At 37.7% G+C, this 22,657-nt stretch overlaps 1 protein-coding gene across 3 annotated transcripts in view; it reads right to left on the reverse strand.

Moving 5' to 3' along the window:
• Nucleotides 1–22,657, reverse strand: part of SMURF2 (SMAD specific E3 ubiquitin protein ligase 2) — a 118,047-nt gene that overhangs the window by 52,148 nt on the left and 43,242 nt on the right. Inside the window, exons 2-4 of one of the 3 annotated variants that reach the window (XM_054458018.2) lie at nucleotides 17,409–17,466; nucleotides 10,354–10,392; nucleotides 2,058–2,166 (exon numbers count right to left, since the gene is read on the reverse strand). In XM_054458018.2, the coding sequence (XP_054313993.1) occupies nucleotides 2,058–2,166; nucleotides 10,354–10,392; nucleotides 17,409–17,466 (206 nt within the window). The remainder of the gene's footprint in view (nucleotides 1–2,057; nucleotides 2,167–10,353; nucleotides 10,393–17,408; nucleotides 17,467–22,657) is intronic. The other 2 variants (XM_054458019.2, XM_054458021.2) reach the window with 2 other exon arrangements.

Genomic DNA, 22,657 nt, shown 5'->3' on the forward strand with positions numbered 1-22,657 from the left:
TTTAAAATTATAGATGAGCTCCCATTTGTGCCTTACATTATATTTCTATTCAACAGTATGGATCTAAACCTAGAAGATAATGGAGCAATGTAGTCAACATTTGGAGGTAAAGTGATATTTCACCTAGAAGCCTATACTCAAACCATATCAAAAGATAAGAAGTCAAAGTATATCTTCTGATCTCAACTTTCTTCCCATCTTTGTATTATTTCTCAAAATGACAATGGAAGATAAAAGTTCACCGAAACAGGAGAGTAAACAAAAAAAAAAGGAAGTCACTAAACCTAGAAGAGACAAAGGAAATTGCCAACATAACAATAAAGGCAAGTCCCAGGACAACTGCGCAGCGGGTCTTAGAGAACCATCACACCAGACTAAAGAAAGAGAACACAGACTCCCAGGAGGGGTATCTCCAAGAAGAAAAAAAGCCAATGGAATACTGACAGAACTGAATATATGGAGAAAAGATCTTTAGTTCTATAGGAGAGTCTGAGGATTATGACATACAATTTCTCATTTCTATCTAGGAGATAAATAGATAACTAAACAAATGGGAAAAGTAGCTACTAACTTCAGAAAAAACAAAAGTTGTCAAGAAAGAAAATGTAATTCTTGTACCCCTGTGACCCAACTATGGATATTTACATAATCATAATAATGTAAACATGGAACAATGGTTTAACCAAAAAGGTTCATATAATTATATTGGAAGACTAAAGAAAGGAAGGGGCTTGTGTCATGAGAATGGGGATGTTGAATACCAATTTTAAAAGCTGAACCACTGGGCTGGGCATCACAGCCCATGCTTGTAATCCAAATACTTTGGGAGGCCAAGGAGGGGGAATCTTGAGCCTAGGAATTCAAGACCAGACTGGGCAATATAGCAAGACCCCATCTCTACAAAAAATTACCTTAAAAAAAATTAGCTGGGCATGGTGGCATGCAGCTGTAGTTCCAGCTACTGAGGAGGGTGAGGTGGGAGGATCAGTTGAGTCCAGGAGTTAGAGGCTGCAGTGAGCTATGATTATGCCACTGCACTCTGGCCTGAGCAATACGGTGAGACTGTCTCTAATTTTAAAAGAATTTTTAATAATACAAAATAAAGCCAAATCATCTTCTAGGTAGGAAATTCAAAAATACCTAAAACTAGGCTGGGCGTGGTGGCTCACGTCTGTAATCCCGGCACTTTGGGAGACCGAGGCAGGCGGATCACTTGAGGTCAGGAGTTTGAGATCAGCCTGGCCAACATGGTGAAACCCTGTCTCTACTAAAAATACAAAAATTAGCTGAATGTGGTGGTGGGCACCTGTAGTCCCAGCTACTCGGGAGGCTGAGGCAGGAGAAATGCTTGAACCCAGGAGGCAGAGATTGCAGTGAGCCGAGACGGTGCCACTGCACTCCAACCTGGGTGACAGAGCAAGACTCTGTCTCAAAAAAAAAAAAAAAAAAAAAAAAAAAAATTACCTAAAACTAAAAAAAGAAAACTGTGATGCTATAAAATAAAATACATATCTAGAAACAGATGAAAATATCAGAATAAACAGCCAAAGTTATTAAAGCAGTTGCCTTGAGGATGGGAATCAGGAATGAGAATGGAGCAGGGAACTTGCTGTTTTCCAGTAAAAGCTTTATAGTATCATTTGCCTTTTTAAAAAGGTGCATATACTCCAATCGTTTAAAATAAAATTTAAAAGAAATAAACTATCCATATAAAGGCAAAAAGAAGCCTATTCAGTGCAACCCAAATTCTTATTTCTGGTTTTATAATTGGTCTAAAGTGGTCAATTAATACCTTTATTTAATTGAAAAAAGAGGTGGGGGATTGCTCTACTGTGAGCCAGTTTCATTTTGTTCTTCATGGAATTTTAGGGATACCTCATCTTTTAAAACCTGTCTATAAGCCAAAGCACATTCCCACTGGGCTTTTCTTTACCCCCTTTGTGAAGACCAAATTATACCACAGATGAAACTCAGATCATTTCCCATGATTATTTTCAAAGACTATATCAAATAATATTAATTATATGTTTCATTTCAAACTAATTGTTTAAACCTACAGGTCATAATGCTGATTCCACTTTGGATCAAGCGTATTCTTCACAGTATCTGTAGAATGGCATTGCCCAGATCCATCAACCACCACCTTAGCAAATGGATCAGGAAGTCCTGTGAAAAAAGATTTTCAAAAATTAATAATTTGACATTTAAGATAGAAGATTAATTATACAAGCATTCCATTTGCTACAAAAGATTATTCCATTCTTTTAAAAAAGTTTAACATTTAGCTATAAATGAATAGTCCATTTTTTTTAAAAAAAAAAAAAGACTAAAGTTACTTCTACATTAAATAGCAAAACTATATTTTTTCTCGTTTCTGTCTCAAAATATTTCCAGTTTAAACTACCGAAATCTAGAGGTTACCTCATAATGTGGAAGTTTTTAATAGGTTGTTACCAGCCCTCTGACCCCAGGAATGGGGTCATGAATGGTTACATGAATTCTTGTAACCATTCATGGCTTTTTCTTTCCAAATGTCTCCCTCAGTAGCTCATTTAAAGAAAAAGCTTATTAAAGGTTTTTATACAGGAACACAGGCTACAGAGAAATCAAATTAGCAAATGAGTTTTGCTGAATAACTACCAGGAAAAATGAGACTGAAACAAAAGATGTAACACTCTGCCTTAAAAGAGCTTACTATCTAATTGGAAAAATAAAAATACTATACATGAAAAACAAAAACAAAAATACTATACATGAAAAACAAAAACAAAAATACCTGAGAATAAACAAGTGCTTAGTGATACTGATTATAACGCAAACACTTATATCACTATGTTAGGTACTATTCTAAATACAATTATCCTTAATGCTTACAATAACCCTATGAGGTAGACACTGTTATTATCCCTATTTTACTGATGAGGAAACTAAGGCACAAGGGGGTCAATTAACTAGCCCAAGGTCACAGAGTAGTAAATGGCAGGGCCAGAATCTAAAGTGTAGATTCTAAACCCATGTCTGGCTCTCGACTTCATGCTCTTAACCACTATGCTGTATTTTACCTCTTATTTACTACGTGGTCCAACAGTGAGTACAAGTAAGAGCTCAGAAAAACAGGAGAAAAAGTTTGAATCTGAACAGTAAAGAAAGGGCTTTGAGGGAGGAGGGAACTCATCTGGGCTTTAAGGCAGGGGTCTCCAACCTCTGGGCCATGGGCCGGAACAGGTTCGTGGCCTGTTACAACCAGACCACAAAGCAGGAAGTGAGCAGCCGGAGAGTAAGCATTACAGTCTGAGCTCCGCCTTCTGTCAGATCAGCGGCAGCATTAGATGCTCATAGGAGCTGGAACCCTATTGTGAACTGCGCGTGCAAGGGATCTAGGTTGTGCGCTCCTTATGAGAATCTAAAGTCTGATGATCTGAGATGGAACAGTTTCATCCCAATACATCCCCTGCTCCCCATGTCCTTGGAAAAACTGTCTTGCATGAAACTGGTCCCTGTGCCAAAGGTTGGGGGCTGCTGCTTTAAAGGACATACAGGAGAAGGAGGACTTTCCTAGCAATAGGAAGAGCACCAAGGAGGGTATGACAATACAATATTTAAAAGACTTTGAAGAGGCTAACCAAAGAGCTTGTGCTAAGGTGTAAAAGTAAATACTGTTGGAAATATGACTGATCCAGTAAGAGAGGCTTAAAAGTCAGGCAACAGGGCTTGGACTGATTGAGGTAGATAACAGGGAGCCATTTCAGGTTCTTGAGCATGGCTGTAATTACAGTCCTATTTTTCTATCAGTGGTATTCAGGGCCCACTAGAAGAAAGAAAGACTATAGGCAGACCATATATGAAGCTGTTGTAATTATCCAACAGTAGGATGAAAAGACCCTGAATGAGGGAAGTCATGTGGAAAGGGAAAGGAAATGACAAGAGAGCTATTCTGAAAGATCTAATACAAATTAATAAGAAACTTGTATCAAAGATGACAATACAGTTTTCAGCCCAAAGCAATAATGAAAATGATTCTTTTGACAAAAATTTAAAAGGTGGCACTAAAAATATTAGAGAGACAAAAATGTCACTTCATGTGTTAGACATATTGGGATAGAGTAGATTTCCTGTGGACAGCTGAAAATACTAGAACAAAACAGCGTTAAGTGTTGGTGACTGGAGAAATTTTGCATGTTGGTATCAATGCTAATTTTTTTAAGATACTAATTTGCCAAGTTTCAAGGACAGACAAATCACCTATCAGTTCCCCAATTCTATGATTCTGTGATCTATCGCCTTCAAATAATAAAGGAGGACCAAAATTTAGGGGTTAAGTTTCAAAGAAACTTGGTAAGTTAGGGTATTAAATCTATTTGACTATATTGTTCTTGAAGCTGAGTGCTATGCATAGTATTTCAGTAACACCTAACCATTTATAAATGTGTTCAACGGAAGAATGTTTTTACCTCCACCCTCAATAAATGAAGTATTTCCTCCTGGGAAGAATTCACTCTATCTTGTTATTTTCACTCTACTATTTAAATAAATAAACATATAAATGTATATTTATAAGCAAAAACAAAAAAATCACATTTCTAAACTTTCCCTTTGGGTGTTATTAAACTAGTTGAAGAATTAAGTCTTTCTGGTTTCTTGCTTTTTTAAAAAAATAAAATTAAAAAGAATTAAGGACTGGCCAGACACAGTGGCTCACGCCTGTAATTTCAGCACTTTGGGAGGCTGAGGCGAAAGGATCACTTGAGCCCAGAAGTTTGAAACCAGCCTGGGCAACATAGTAAGACCACCCCCCATCCCCCACAAAATAATTTAAAAGTTAGCCAAGCGTGGTGGCATACGTCTGTAGTCTCAGCTACTCAGGAGGCGAAAGTGGGAGGATTGCTTGAGCCTGGGAGGCCGAGGCTGCAGTGAGCCATGATCAAGCCACTGCACTCCAACCTGGTTGACAGAGCAAGACCCTATCTCAGTGGAAAAAAAAATTAAGGATTAAGAAAAACAACATCTGACAAAGGACTAATCTACAAAGTACTCAAACAAATCAGCAAGAAAAAAACAAACAATCCCATCAAAAAGTGGGTTAAGGACATCAATAGACAATTCTCAAAAAAAGATATACCAACAAGATAGGCCAACGAGCATAACGAAAAATGCTCAGCATCACTAAGTATCAGGGAAATGCAAATCAGAACTACAATGCGATGCCACCTCACTCCTGCAAGAATGGCCATAATCAAAAAATTTAAAAATAACAGATGTTGGCATGGATGCAGTGAAAAGGGAACACTTTTACACTGCTGGTGGTAATGTAAACTAGTACAACCACTACAGAAAACAGTGTGGGGATTCCTTAAAGAACCAGATTCCTTAAAGAACTAAAAGTAGATCTACTGTTTGATCCAGCAATCCCACTACTAGGTATTAACCCAGAGGGAAAGAAGTCATTATACGAAAAAGATACTTGCACACGCATGTTTGTAGCAGCACAATTCACAATTGCAAAAATACTGAAGCAGCCCAAATACCTATCAATCAACGAGTGGGTAAAGAAATGTGGTGTGTGTGTGTGTATATGTGTGTGTGTGTATGTATATATATTTATAATATATAATTATAAATATATATACATATATAATTATATATACATATAATATATAATTATATAATGTGTGTGTGTATATATATATACACACATACATATACACACACACACCACATATACATATATACACCATGGAATACTACTTAGCCATTAAAAAGAAATAATCACAGCAACCTGGATAAAATTGGAGACTATTATTCTAAGTGAAGTAACTCAAGAATGGAAAACCTAACATCGTATGTTCTCAGTCACATGTGGGAGCTAAGCTATGAGGATGCAAAGGCGTAAGAATGATATACTGGACTATGGGGACTGGGGGAAAGGGTGGGGGGTAGCAAGGGATAAAAGACTATATACACTGGGTACAGTGTACACTGCTTGGGTGATGAGTCCACCAAAATCTCAGAAATCACCACTAAAGTACTTATTCATGTAATCAAACACCATCTGTTCCCCCAAAACTTATTGAAATAAAAAAATTAAATAATAAAAGAAAAACAACTTTTTCCATACAAAATGTGGCTTCCAGATCCTTAATTAAGTAGGAAAGTCACAGCCTTTTATGTTCCCTTTCTGTTAAATAACACAATAAACAAAAACACAAGTTCAATACCTTAATAAAAAAAATACATAGGTTTCAACTTAACCTGATTATATTATTCTACAAAAATTTAACTTGAGAGCCAAGTTACTCTAATGTGGTCAAAAGCTATCAGGTTTTCTGAAGTTAGTGAGACATCTAGTGGTAAACACAAAGTGGCTAGAGAACTTCCTGCATTTTAAAAAATTTCTCAGCCAGGCACAGTGGCTCACGCCTGTAATCCCAGCACTTTGGGAGGCCGAAGTGGGTGGATCATGAGGTCACAAGTTCAAGACCATCCTGGCTAACACGGTGCAACCACATCTCTACTAAAAATACAAAAAATTAGCTGGGTATGGGTGGCACACGCCTGTAGTCCCAGCTACTCAGGAGGCAGAGGCCAGGAGAATTGCTTGAACCTGGGAGGCGGAGGTTGCAGTGAGCCGAGATCGCGCCACTGCACTCCAGCCTGGGTGTCAGAGACAGACTCTGTCTCAAGGGAAAAAAAAAAAAAAATTTGTCTCAATTCTCCCCCATCATTTCTGAGACATATAAAATAGCTAAAGCTCAAAAACCTCCTTACTACACAAATGCACTTGAAAAGCTGCAAATAATAATAAAATAACATTTTCAACTCAAAAGTGTGTTACCTTCCAAAGAAAACATCTTCATTTTCAATTGGGCCAAGAAAAAAAAAAAACACACAACATTTAGCCAACCCATCTTGGTTCTAAAAGACTTCAATTTGGCCCCCTATAAAACACCTTAATACATTACCTTACACAGAAATCTTTTTTAAAATGTTGCAGAAGAACAAATCTGACACTAATGAAAACACTCCTTTTCATATAAAAAATACCCATAAAACAGATAATGAAGGCAGAGCACAGTGGCTCATGCCTGTAATCCTAGCACTTTGAGAGGCCGAGGCAGGCGGATCACCTGAGGTCAGGAGTTCGAGACCAGCCTAGCCAACATGGTGAAACCCCGTCTCTACTAAAAATACAAAAATTAGCTGGGTGTGGTGGCACATACCTGTAATCCCAGCTACTGGGGAGGCTGAGGCAGGAGAATTGCTTGAACCCGGGAGGCAGAGGTTGCAGTGAGCCAAGATCATGCCACTGCACTCTAGCCTGGGGACAGAGCAAGACTCCGTCACGGAAAAAAAAAAAAACAAAAAAAAAAAACAGATAATGAATAAATGGGTAAATATGTGATAAAGTTAATGGTAGAATCTAGATGGTGGGTCTTTACTATAAAATTATTTTATCTGTTGCTTTATGTTTGAAATTTTTCCTGCTAAAATTCTGGGGGAAAGGGGAAGTGACTTACTTTTAAAAGCCAATAAGCTTGAAAACAGTTCAAAAACATGAGTTAATAAAACTTTTCTCAACAAGGATAGCACCCAATAAACAGTATTACCTCACATACAAATTACTCTTCAAAAGACAACACATGGCAGTGTATTTTTTCCTGCGATGAAAAATATATATCTATTTCATCACCCTACAGGCATACTTTGTATTAAAATTTGCTTTTCTCATTCAATACAATTTTAACTGAATCACAAGCAAAAACTTAACTATATTTTACTATTAATAACTGCACCGATCAATAAACACACATTCATTTATATTTAATTGAAGAATTTAGGAATTACTGCCTCTGAAATTAACGTGGGCAACCCTTAACAGGTCAAAAATCTGTATAAGTATACATGTAAATCTACCACAGAATGGACCTGGGACCTTGGCCAGTGTGAACCTGGGAGGTAACTTCCATCCCTGGCTAACTCCCCTCTGAAGCCCTAAGGATTACCGTTCCTGTTTCTCTTTCCAGGCCATCAAGAGTCTCCCATTCTAAGTTTTAAAGATAATCACACTGTTTCCCCTAATCTTATCCCTAAAGCAAGTTCACACTCTTAGAATTTTTATCAATTTTTACTGCCTACACCCATGAAAAAGAGAAAAGATTTCCTTCTTTCTTTCACTTACAATTTAAGGACAAAGATCATATAAGGGATAAGAATCAGCTCTCAAAGGTTTATAAAACATTAATATATGATTCCTCTAGATATCCTAGGAAAAGTGAGGTAAGAATATCTGGATATTTTATTAGAGAAGCCGTGTCTTGGGACTCTAGAGGAAGGAAATTTGAAAAGGAAATCTGGGAGACAAAACTGAAGATTTTATCTTCAAAACCAGAGCAGATGTCTTGGAAAGTGCAGAAGCAGCTGTAAGAGCGTTCCTCTCAGCCGGGCGCGATGGTTCACGTCTATAATCCCAGCACTGTGGGAGGCCAAGGCAGGAGGATCATGAGGTCAGGCGTTTGAGATCAGCCTGACCAACATGGTGAAACTCCGTCTCTACTAAAAATACAAAAATTAGGCAGGTGTGTTGGCGTGCACCTGTAATCCCAGCTACTCAGAAGGCTGAGGTGGGAGAATCACTTGAACCCGAGAGGTGGAGTTTGCAGTGAGCCGAGATCACACCACTGCACTCCAGCCTGGGCAACAGAGTGAGACTCCGTCTAAAAAAAAAAAAAGGAAAAGTGCTCCTCTTACTTCCCTCCCTTTTCTCCTTGTCCAACCCTATTTGCCACTTTGCAGGCCCACTAGTATAAATCCTACCTTAGATCAACCTTATCAAAGGTTAAAAAAAAAAAAAAGTACACCTCAGTTAGTAGCAACAGGGATGAGGTAGGAAGTGAGCAGCAGCCTGAGAGAGACAACAGTGATTGGCGGAACAGGGAGAGATGGGGAGTTCTGTGGCCACTGGGACCTTCCACTGTGACAAGCTTCTGGGGAGAAGGCACATGGTACATAAATTTAAACTGCTTATAATTTTTGTCCTATGTTCCAAATTATCCTATTTGCTTTCTCATATAAGCAGAAAGATAACCATAAACATTTATAACTATATAGTTTTATAAGATGTTATTTTATAAACTTTAATTCAGGTTCTGCTCTAGAAAAACTCAAAATAATAAAATTTCAAGTGGAATGAATTAACTATAATTTTAAATTATATTGGCCGGGCACAGTGGCTCACACCTGTAATCCCGGCACTTTGGGAGGCTGAGGTAGGAGGATCACTTGAGACCAGGAGTTTGAGACCAGCCTGGGCAACATAGCAAGACCCTGCCTCTACAAAGAATAGTAAATAAATAAATAAATAAATAAATCAGCTGGACGTGGTGAAGTGTGTCTGCAGTCCACCCACTCAGGAGGGTGAGACAGGAGGATCCCTTGAGCCCAGGAGTCTGAGGCTGCAGTGAGCTATGACTGTGCCATTGTACTATAGCCTGGGTGACAGGGCAAGATCCCGTCTCTAAAAAGAAAAAAAATATATATGTATAGCTTATTTCTTTTAATTAAACCCCTGAAAATCATCTACTATCACATGAAATCAAACAGCACACATAGCCCATGACTTGAATTTAAAAATTTAATGAATCATCTCTATTCTAATTTCAAATGTTTTACATAAAAAATTTTGTTGGCTGAAGAAGTTTTTTTTTTTTTTACTAAAAATTATATCATTTTTAACCAATAATTTAAAGCTACAACAGAATAAAGATTGTTAATATACATGCTGGGTACTTCCCAATCCCCTCTCATAAAACTTAGTACTAAATAAAGCCAGAAAAAAAAAATCACAACAGATTGGTAAATATAATGCACATATGGGAACCAAACATCTGCTTTGGAATCTGAGAGGTAAGAGCATCTAGGATTAAATGTGGCAGAGATTTCTTTCCTACACTCTGGAAATTCCAAGCAGGCTCAATGAATCTTGAATGAGTAAAGTTTCCCATGAAATTTTCAAAAGGAAGAAAGTGTTCACAAAATAATCTCTTAAACCTTTTCTAGAATTCTAGTAGTATGCACACCTTCAATATACATTACACACATCTGCAGCTACACACCTGCATACACACTCATTCTCATAAATATGTGGCAGAGGTGAATAAAAGGAAAGGGCTAAGCCTAAAAAGCACAAAACCTTCTAAAAAAAAAATGTGATGCCAAATGGCTCTGAACCAAAGCATTCATAATAAAATAACACTGACAATATTTCTGAATAGAGAAACCCCTAAACCAGAGAATTCTGAAAACACTGTTCCCAAAGATCTACATACAATACACAAGATTTAAAGTTAATTTACTTACGGAAAAAATCCTTTTTCACCAGGTTTTTTGCACAGAGTACTGTAAAAAAAAAAAACAAAAAAATACATGGGAAAAATTAAAATGTTAAGAGTGTACTGTTACATTTTAAAACACTGAAAACAGCAGTGAATAGTTAAACCCTAACTATAGCAAGGTATGAAACATGACCACAAACTTTCGAACTAGCAAACAAAAGACAGTTGAACCAGTGGTTGCAACTTTCAATGATCACCAGTAATAGCTGAGGGCAAGAATGTTTATAAATCTGATATTCTAATAATAAGATAGAAATTCAATTCCTATCTTCCATCAAGATCTATTCTCTGAGAAACTCAGTGGCAATAGGAAAAATAGTTCAAAGGAGATATGTAAAGTCAGGTTGTTATATCTATTTTAAGGATGAAATAATTTTATACTGAAGAGGATCATAAATAAAGATAAAGCTTTCCTGATACAGATGAGTTTTTTTTTCTTTTTTTTTAAAGTAACATTCTGTTCTCCATCTAAATGCCACAGAAACTTCATGGGAGAAATCAAATTACCTTCTCCTAAATCGTCAGTTAAATGACAAGATATGTCTACTATATCTTTTAAGAATTTAAAGTTAATATATTAAAACTAGATATCCCAAATCCACATTTTCCAAGTTACTATGCATTAAATTACTTACATGGATGGATGCTCAACCTTGTGAACACACTAAAAAATATTAAATTGCCCACTTTAAAGAGGATAAATTTTGGCCAGGTGCAGTGGCTCACGCCTGTAATCCCAGCACTTTGGGAGGCCGAGGCGGGCGGATTACGACGTCAGGAGTTCAAGACCAGCCTGGCCAATATGGTGACACTGCACTCCAGCCTGGGCTACAGAGCAAGACTCTGTCTCAAAAAAAAAAAAAAAAAAAAAAAAAAAGGACAGATTTTATAGTATATGAGTTACATATCAATTTTAAAATTACTGCTTATAGGCTGCGCACAGTGGCTCATGTCTGTAATCCCAGTACTTTGGGAGGCCAAGGTGGCTGGATTGCTTGAGGTCCGGAGTTTGAGACCAGCCTGGCTAACATGGTGAAACTGTGTCTCTAGTAAAAATACAAAAATTAGCTGGGTGTGGTGGCGCACACCTGTAATCCCAGCTACTCAGGAGGCTGAGGTGTGAGAATCACTTGAACCTGGGAGGTGGAGGCTGTAGTGAGCCAAGACTGCACCACTGCACTAGTGAGCCAAGATTGCACCACTGAACTCCAGCCTGGGCGACAGAGCAAGACTCTGTCATAAATAAATAAATAAGTAAATAAATCTGCTTATAGAGTCATAAACTTAAAACTTCTTTAACTCAAACTTGATACAAGAGAAAGAAAAACACCAATTTTCATACATGTAAATTTTAGTTCACAAAATACCTATGAATGTAATGTTTGGTATTTCTATCCACTTCTACTAACAGTTTAAATGAATTACAGTTATTGGAAGTTTAGTGTATAAAAGCTCATTTGACATAAACTTGGGAATGAATCTAAATAAATATAACTAATCACTCTAAGGGTTCACATAAAAAAAACCTTTTGAAACAGATGTCATCACTAAATAAATAAAATTATTAAGTAAGCACAAGATACTGATATACTAGGCAGAGTCCCTTAGGCCATGTCTTAAGAGTTTTATTTTTAAAAACATAAAAACTCAATCAATCATGAAAACTAGGGCCATAACTAAGAATAACAAATCACAAACTAGATTTAGAGAACTACTCCCCAAACTTTTGTCATAATATAAATGGAATAGAATACTCAGGATCAATACACATGTAACACACACAAAAATCTAAATTACAATCTTCAGTTTTAATGAGTTAATAATGATTTTTTTAAACAAACCACTATCCTATGATTCATGAAGTGAAATGATTTCACATCCGACTTCAGAGAAAGAGAAAACATGAGATCTCCTCCAACTCACTGCCACCAAACCTACATATTCATTCTTTTTTCCTTCCTTCCACTGACAATGTCTACTCTCCTCTCTAAGACTATCCTCTATCTCATATCTAAACCACCATGTTCTTGGGGATCTTCACAGGTGTTATACATATCCTCTATCTTGTTCCCTTTTCTAACCACCTTGTCAGCATTTAAACATACTCAAGTCTTACCCAAGCCTCCCTTCAGCAAGCCATCATCTACCTCTTCCCTCTCATAATGAAACTTCTTCAAAGAAAATAATTGTGCAAAAATCACAAGCATTCCTATACACCAATAACAGACAAACAGAGCCAACTGCTACAAAGGCAATAAAATATCTAGGAATACAACTTACAAGGGATGTGAAGGACCTCTTCAAGGAGAACTACAAACCACTGCTCAACAAAATAAGAGAGGACACAAATAAATGGAAAAACATTCCATGTTCATGGATAAGAAGAATCAATATTGTGAAAATGGCCATACTGCCCAAAGTAATTTATAGATTCAATGCTATCCCCATCAAGCTACCATTGACTCTCTTCAAGAATTGAAAAAAACTACTTTAAATTTCATATGGAACCAAAAAAGAGCCCACATAGCCAAGACAATCCTAAGCAAAAAGAACAAAGCTGGAGGCATCACACTATCTGACTTCAAACTATGCTACAAGGCTACAGTAACAAAAACAGCACGGTACTGGTACCAAAACAAATATATAGACCAATGTAACAGAACAGAGGCCTCAGAAATAACACCACACATCTACAACCATCTGATCTTTGACAAACCTGACAAAAACAAGCAATGGGGGAAAGGATTCCCTATGTAATAAATGGTGTTGGGAAAACTGGCTAGCCATATGCAGAAAACTGAAACTGGACTCCTTCCTTACACCTTATTCAAAAATTAACTCAAGATGCATTAAAGACTTAAACATAAGCCTTAAAACCATAAAAACCCCAGAAGAAAACCTAGGCAATACCATTCAGGGGACAGGCACACACAAAGACTTCATGACTAAAACACCAAAAGCAATGGCAACAAAAGCCAAAATAGACAAATGGGATCTAACTAAAGACCTTCTGCACACAAAAGAAACTCATCAGAGTGAACAGGCACCCTACAGAACGGGAGAAAAAATTTGCAATCTATCCATCTGACAAAGGGCTAATATCCAAAATCTACAAAGAACTTAAATTTACAAAAAAAAACAACCTCATCGAAAAGTGGGCAAAGGATTATGAACAGACACTTCTCAAAAGAAGGCATTTATGCAGCCAACAAACATATGAAAAAAAGCTCATCATCACTGGTCATTAGAGAAATGCAAATCAAAACCACAATGAGATACCATCTCACACCAGTTAGAATGGTGATCATTAAAAAGTCAGAAAACAACAGATGCTGTAAAGGATGTGGAGAAATAGTAACGCTTTTACACTGTTGGTGGGAGTGTAAATTAGTTCGACCATTGTGGAAGACAGTGTGGCAATTCCTCAAGGATCTAGAACCAGAAATACCATTTGACCCAGCAATTCCATTACTGGGTATATACCCAAAGGATTATAAATCATTCTACTATAAAGACATATGCACATGTACGTTTATTATGGCACTATTCACGATAGCAAAGACTTGGAACCAACCCAAATGCCCATCAATGATAGACTGGATAAAGAAAATGTGGCACATATACACCATGGAATACTATGCAGCCATAAAAAAGGATAAGTTGATGTCCTTTGCAGGGACATGGATGAGGCTGGAAACCATCATTCTCAGCAAACTAACACAAGAACAGAAAACCAAACACCACACGTTCTCACTCATAAGTGGGAGCTGAACAATGAGAACACATGGACACATGGAGGGGAACATCACACACTGGGGCCTGTCGGCGGGTTGGGGATTAGGGAGGGATAGCATTAGGAGAAATACCTAATGTAGATGATGGGTTGATGGGTGCAACAAACCACCATGGTACATGCATACCTATGTAACAAAACTACATGTTCTGCACATGTACCCCAGAACTTAAAGTATAATTTTAAAACATTTTAAAAAAGAACTGCCTACACTTTTTGACTCTACTTCTTTACCTCCCACTAATGCCCTGATCCACTGCAATCTGGCTTCCTCCCTCACCATTGCCTCTGAACCTGCTACAAAGCCCTGGAGACCTAATTACCAAGTCCATACAATGGACATTTTTCATTCTTTATGGCACTTGACCCCCTCATGGGCATTTGCCACTGCTGACTACTCCCTCTTCTAGAACCCCTCTCTTCCAGTTCTGTTTAACACCACATTCACCTGGTTCTACATGGCATAAAACTCATTCTAAGTTCTCTTTGCCAGATCTCGCTATGCTATAAAACTTGAAGTTCTTCAGGGTTTTGCCCTAGGTTCTCTTATTTCACTCTGTAACCTGAGGATCACAGTGTCCATTTTTGTAAACCTTGCAATTATATGTAAACTGTTACATATATGTTTATTTTCTGGGGAGAGAATCCACATTTTTCCTAGGAGAGAGTTCACAGCTTAACAGATTGACAGAACTCTTCCTCTCTCTCAAAAAATAAAATCCAAAGAGCCACTTTTCCATCTATTCTCTCTGGTCTTTACCATTTACTCTATGGTTATGATGATACCTAAATTCATAAAACCCGATCCTAAGTTCTCTCCTGAACTCCAGGTCCACAAACCAAATATGCGTTCCTCCCAAAACTCACGTCTTCCCTGCAAACCTGCTCCTCCCTCCAGTTGACTTTCTTTTCAATAAATAGCCTTCCTTTCCACTCCACTACCCAAGTCAGAAATCTCCATAGCAACCTTCACTGTATTCCCTCCTGACATCCTGACAATTACAATTCTCAGCAATTCTACCTCGGAAATATCCTTCATCTGTCTACTTCTCTCTATTACCGATGCCAACACCTTAGTCCACCATCTACTGTCTAGGTAATTACAACATTCCCCTGCCTCAAAGCCTCACTTCCTTCCAGTTCTCCACGCTGGACCTGAAGTGATCTAAAAATCTAATTAAGCCTTTCCATCCATTTCCCCTTCTAAGATCCTTAAAACATTGAAGCCAAACTTATATTGGCTTCAATGCCCTTCAAGCCCTGGCTCCTGCTCACCTCTCTGACCTCGTTTTTCATCACCACAGCTCCCTTCCAGGCCCTCAAGTCTAAGATCCAGCCACACTAACCTTCACTTTCTCAAATGTATCTCTCTCACCCACAGCCTTCACGTGCCATTCTCTCTGCCTGAAACATTCTTCCTAGGCTTCTTCACCTACTCATCTCCTGGTCTCAAAAGGGAAGGATGCCTTTTAGAACATGTTTCTCTCAAGCTCTCCCTGCTTGTACTTTCACAGAAGCTCATACTTATAAACACTTACCACATTTTACTGTTCTCGTTTAAGTTTGGAATGTTGCTTATAATTGCAGAGGTGGTAAACTCCATACAGCACGAATCATGCCTGCCTCATCTCTTCCTGCACCAAGCACACATTACGCCAGGCACTTGATAGGTACTCAATAAATATCTGTTGAATGAATGAAATAGACCCTAAAATAATCTAAATAACTTCATTGAAAAGAGGGCTTTTTATACTATATAACAATGGCCAATCCTCACATAATCATAATTTTGATTTAAGAAATCTTATTTTAGGCCAGGTACTGTGGCTCATGTCTGTAATTCCAGCACTCTGGGAGGCTGAGGCGGGCAGATCACTTGAGGCCAGGAGTTTGAGACCTGGGCAACATGGCAAAACCCCATCTCTACTAAAAATACAAAAAAAAAAAAAAATTAGTCAGGTATGGTGGCACACACATGTAGTCTCAGCTACTCAGGAGGCTGAGGCATGAGAATCACTTGAGCCTGGGAGGCAGAGTTTGCAGTTAGCTGAGATCACACCACTGCACTCCAGCCTGGGCAACAGAGTGAGACATTGCCCCCCTCTACCCCTCAAAAAAATCTTATTTTTATCATTTCTTTTTACTTAAAACATACTTATCCAGTCGTGTTTAACCAATTCTTTAAAAAAAATCACAAAATGTTTAACATTCAGTTTCAAAGAACAATTGAAAAATCAAAAGAACAAAGAACTTTAAAATCAAGTTCAAAGTTTATGAGGAGAAATTACATTTTAGTAATCAAGAGATTAAGGAAAATAACATTAGTGTTCTAGAAGAAACAAGATTAACTTAAAACAAAGAAATAATATCAGGATTGGTCAGACCACTATGCTTCATGCTGGATCTAAGCAGTTCCAGCCAGCTCTTGACTAAATTACTTTCTGCCCTGGAAGCAAAAACTCTGATTTGTAACTTTTAAAAGTAAGATTGTCAAAACATGACCTGAGAACTGGTAATGCTATTTATCTGTAAAAATAAATTGTTTTCACATCCTGGAGCCTTTACTGCACTGTTCTTGTTTCTTGGGAATGTACCTTGGGGACTAGAACCACAGCCCATTGCTCTTTTCATTCTCTGTTCTAATCACAGAAGAGTGGTAAATGCTCAAAGAATCCATGAATTTCAATATGACAAACTCCTGATTATGTCACCACAGCAAATTCTCAACTAAGGAGGTATGTATCAGAATCCCCTGGAGAATGTATATACAATATTATAATTTTATATTAGAAGAAAATTAATCTATCATCTTTTGTAATAGAAACTATGGAAAGTAGAACTAAGATTAGGAATCATGGGACTAGGGAGGGGTGGCAGCGTGGAAGAAGTTTCATTTCTGCTTTCTAAATGTTTCTTAAAGAAAATAGGTAAAAATGTTGAGAAATGCTGGGCAGTAAGGGTAACAGGAGAGAAATCTTGTTAGGTGGGCGAGGCCAGAACAAAGGCTATGGGGTACAGACTTTCTCCTAGACCAGCAGTCCCCAACCTTTTTGGCACCAGGGATTGGCTTCATGGAAGACAAGTTTTCCACGGACCAGTGTGTGTGTGTGGGGGTGGGGGGGCGGGCAAGGGGGTTTTGGGAATGATTCAATCTCATTACATTTATTGTGCACTTATTTCTATTATTATTACATTGTAATATATAATAGAATAATTATACAACTCACCATAATGTAGAATCAGTGGGAGCCCTGAGCTTGTTTTCCTGCAACTAGACAGTCCCATCTGGGAGTGAAGAAAGACAGTGACAGATCATCAGGCATTAGATTCTTCTAAGGAGGCGCAACCTAGATCCCTCGCATGCGCAGTTCACAGTAGGGTTAACACTCCTATGAGAATCTATTGCCGCTGCTGATCTGAGAGGAGGCAGAGCTCAGGTGGTACTACACAATGGGAAGTGGGTGTAAATACAGATGATGCTTCACTGGCTCATCTCCTGCTGTGCAGCCCTTGGCCCAGGGTTGAGGACCCCTGGCCTAGACAGCAATCAGTATTTCAATATCTTTAATGTTTAGTAAGCTTATATATATGGAATTGAAATTATATATACAGAAAGGCACAAAAATCTGAAGTATTTGAATTAATTCAATTAATTTTCACGAATTTTTGTGTTAAAGCAAAACATTATACTGGACTACAGATATTTAGTAGGCACAAGTTAATTTTTATTAGTGCTAACTACAAATGTAGCATTACACCACCACAGTACCATGCTGCAGAATCCACTAGGGACAATGTCTCGAACAGCCCATATATTTGTACCAGATTAAGTCTGCTTATACTACTTTATCATGTTACTACCCTTCTCAAATTCCTTCAAAGCATTTCTCATTCTTAAGTCTACACTCCCAGAATCTAGCTTGTTCTAGCTATTGTACTCACTCCTTTTTCAGACAGATGGTTTGAAATGATTAGCAGAGATGATCAAAATAAGCTGACATCAGCCATATTGGATAAAGCCTCTGCATTTCACACAGATGCAGGTGTGATCATCTTGAGATACTTAGGGAGAAGGGAATACTCCTACATCATTCACTCTCTCATTCAACATTTCCTGAACACTCACTTTGTGCCAAGTGCTATGACAGTTTCTGCAGATACAAAGAAAAATAAGACATAGTCCTTTGCTCTCAGAGCTCACAGGTCAGGTATAATTCAAATACCATGTCATAAATGCCTTTATTGTTGTTTTCTCAAGATATGGTTTTAAACTTTATGGAAATCTTATATTTCATTTGAGGCAGCGATTAGAGAAAACCATTTGCAGAAGTACAGATGGCAGTAAATACTACCATTTTCATTTAGGTCAATAATTTATTTTTCTGGTAGGAAAGGAGTTATCTATATGCAACAAACCAGGTAATAGTATCAGAGTAAATTGCAGCTGTAGAAAGAGAATGCTATGCTTGTTCTTACTGAGTTGTATTCATAATGAATGGCTATCTATGCTTAATGTGAATAAAGCTCCCAACTACTTAGTATATCCTTGCCAAAAATTCCCCTTCCTCCTCCAGATTGGAGTTGCATTCCAATTACACTGCTGATTGGAATGAGACTGCTTGAGAGAAAGAAAAAAAAATACTCAGACATCCCATCTTCCTTCACCCCACAAAAAGATTTTATAATACTGTCCCTGCAACTCAAAAGTAGCATAAATGCTTTTGAACACAGATTTCTCTGCATGTTCTTTAAACTTATGTTATCATTGTAAAATAAAACTGAAATTCAGGATAGCATTCCTATACAAATTCCAGCAGGTGGCCCAGTGCTTCAGAAGAATCAACTGATGTACACCATTCCTGACCAGTGGCACATGACAGCAATTTACATCTTTCTGCTCTGAGAAACAGCCTCTATCTCAACCCCTAAACATGAAATGAAAATGAAATTTAAATGCTACAGAAAACTTCTACACAATTTTTGTATGTGTTTTAGTTATTGTTGCTTGAAACAAGAGTATTACACAGATTCACATTCAAGGTGTTATTACAAAATGTTAAAATAAGCAAATATATCACATATAATTCTATATGCATAAAAATGATCAGTTAAGTAAATGATAGCAAACAGCAAGTTGAAATATTACATAGCCATTAAAGATTATGTAAATGTATTTGTTTATTGATGGATAAGAAAATAATTTTTTTTTTTTTGACAGTCTCGCTCTGTTGCCCAGGCTGGAGTGCAATGGCGCGATCTCAGCTCACTGCAATCTCCACCTCCCAGGTTCAAGCGATTCTCGTGCCTCAGCCTCTCAAGTAGCTGGGATTACAGGCATGCGCCACCACACTCGGCTAATTGCTGTATTTTTAGTAGAGACAGGGTTTCGCCACGTTGGCCAGGCTGGTCTCGAATTCCTGACCTCAAGTAATCCACCTGCCTCGGCCTCCCAAAGTGCTGGGATTACAGGTATCAGCCACCACACCCGGCTTAGAAAATATTTTCTTAATATGCTATTAAAAGTCCTTTTACATGTAGTACATTTAATAAAATATATTTTTAGTAAAGAATATAAACATATTGGATAACACTTATCAAATATTTACTATGTGCAAGTGTACACCAACCACTCTGTGAAATAAGTAGTAGTACTACCGTCATTTTAGAGATGAGGAAACAGATTCAGGCATAGAGACTTACCAATGATTTTGCTTTTAAGAGCTAGAGTTGGCTGGGCACAGTGGCCCTGCCTGCAATCCCAGCACTTTGGGAGGCTGAGGTGGGCGGATCATGAGGTCAGGAGTTTGAGACCAGCCTGGCCAACATAGTGAAACCCTGTCTCTTCTAAAAATACAAAAAATCAGCCACGTGTGGTGGCAGGTGCCTGTAGTCCCTGCTACTCAGGAGGCTAAGAAAGAAAAATCCACTTGAACCCAGGAGGCGGAGGTTGCAGTGAGCTGAGATCGTGCCACTGTACTCCAGCCCAGACGACAGTGTGAGACTCTGTCTCAAAAAAAAAAAAAAAAGAACTAGAGCTGAGATTCCAACTCAAGTAGATTAATTCTAGAACCCAAACTCAACTACCATATAGAGTGAAACATACTCTCTCAGGCTAGTAATTCCTTTTAAAGAATCTTACTCTAGGCTGGCACAGTGGCTCATGCCTGTAATCCCAACAGTTTGAGAGGTCTAGGCAGGCTGATGGTTTGAGCCTAGGAGTTCGAGACCAGTCTGGGCAACAGGGCAAAACCCCATCTCTACAAAAATATACAAAAAAAGAAAAAAAAAATAGCCCGGCATGGTGGTGTGTGCCTGTAGTCCCAGCTACTCAGGAGGCTAAGGTGGAAGAATCACCTGAGCCTGCAGTAAGCCATGTTCACACCAGCAATCTAGCCTGGGCAACAGAGTGAGACCGTGTCTTAAAAAAAAAAAAAAAAAAAAATCTTAGTCCAGTTAAAGCAATTATTGGTGACACAAGTTCACAAAACGGTTAATTGAAAACTAGGTTACAGAAGGGTGTTCTGCAAAAGATTCAGAATTCTCCTCTTTCAACAGATATAGTAATTTACCTCAACAATCATATTAGCCCTGCTTTTATCTAAATATCTTGTCATTTAATGAAGGAATTTTAGGCAATTCATTTCATTCACGCTGCAAAACAAATTAGGCCCTTAAGTTTAACTTCATATATTCAGTACCTGGCAAGTAGTTAATCTAATTAGTATGTTTGATGATGCATTAAAAGATACAGGTTCTGAGGTAATTATCCTTACTAAGAACAGTATCAGCATTTAAACATTTCAACAAGGCAAAATTGGTTCTCAGTTAGAAAATTTATTATATTTTTACTTTTTTGAGATAATCTCACTCTGTCACTTAGGCTGGAATGGAGTGGCGCAAACATGACTCACTGCAGACTCCAGTTAAATTTTCTGGGCTCAAGTGATCCCCCCATCTCAACCCCTGAGTACCTAGGACTACAGGCGCACACCACCATGCCTTGCTAATGTCTAAAATTTTTTTTGCAGAAATGGGGTCTTGCCATGTTGCCCAGGCTCAAGCAATCCTCCTACCTCAGTCTCCCAGACTGTTAGAATTACAGGCATGAGCCACTGCACCCAGCCTCAGTTACCAAATTTAAAATGACCTTTCTAGTCCACTCATATCAAACAACTTTTAAGTAACTACTTAAAAATTTTTTTTCAACAAAGATGAAGATTTTGGTAAAGTTCTCACAAACATGCGTACTTTTTACATTAATAAAACAAGATGAGAGTATACAAATAAGCTTTTTAAACACTGAGTGCAAGTTTATGAATAATAGATCTACTTTGACATAATAAATGCAGATTTTAAAGAAATCTAGTCAGAATTATAAATTTTATTATAGTCGCAATTATAATTTTTTTTTACTTATAGTGATCAGAGGTAATTTTAAAGTAAAGCTTATCTTAACAAGCATAATAATCAAGTTCTGGTGTAAGTTCACATGTTAAAAATAAAAAAGGGCTGGGTGTGGTGGCTTATGCCTATAATCCTAGCACTTTGGAAGGCTGAGGTGAGAGAATCACTTGAGCCCAAGAGTTAGAGACCAGCCTGGGCAGTATAGTGAGACTCCGCCTCTAAAATAAATAAATATATAAATAAATAAATAAATAAAGTAAAAGCTCAGCTAAAGCCAAGCAGCACATTCAGTATGAGATAAATGTAAAACACTTGGTCTAGGTATCTGGTACATAGCAGGCACTCTATGAAAGCTATTATTTTGAGAAACTATCGGAAAGGATTTGTTATATATCTTAAACCAGTATTTCTGTGAATTCTTTATTCCTATATGAGGATGAAAATACATAAAAGTACCGTTCTCCATTCAAAAATTCACCATGACTTAAAGACCTATGCTGTGTGCAGACCAAACATTATCCTGTCTGTTGCTGCTGGAGACTCAATCACCACCTTCTCTATTGGACTCCTTCATTCAAACAGACCCACTCATAACTGATGGCTGTTCAAGAGATGAATACTGTATATTTAAATTAAACCACACAATTTACTTTCTTCATAAGGATGCCAAGAGAAGAAAATCTTATTGTAAAGTTCAAATATATACTTGCAATGAAGCCTAAACATTATTTTATATGTAGAAAAAGGTTTGCATCACTTTTTGGCCACTCCCAAGTTTCCTTCCTTTACCTTTTTTTTCTAGAGACACTTATAGAGGCAGTGTAATATAGTGTGTTAAGCTATAAGCACTATAAAAGAGTTAAATAATTAGGGTCAGAATGCATGGGTTTGAACCTGGTGCTATCCCTTATGAACTTGTGACCCTAAAAACTACTTAACTTCTCTTTGCTTCAGACACCTCATCTGTAAAAATGAGGACAGGAGGATACTAAGAGCCACCTCATGGTGTTGTTTTAAAGATTAAACAAATTAAAACACAAGAGAACACGAGACCAGTACCTGGTACACAGCA

The sequence above is a fragment of the Pongo pygmaeus genome, chromosome 19, assembly GCF_028885625.2.
Source record: "Pongo pygmaeus isolate AG05252 chromosome 19, NHGRI_mPonPyg2-v2.0_pri, whole genome shotgun sequence".
NCBI classification, from domain to species: domain Eukaryota; kingdom Metazoa; phylum Chordata; class Mammalia; order Primates; family Hominidae; genus Pongo; species Pongo pygmaeus.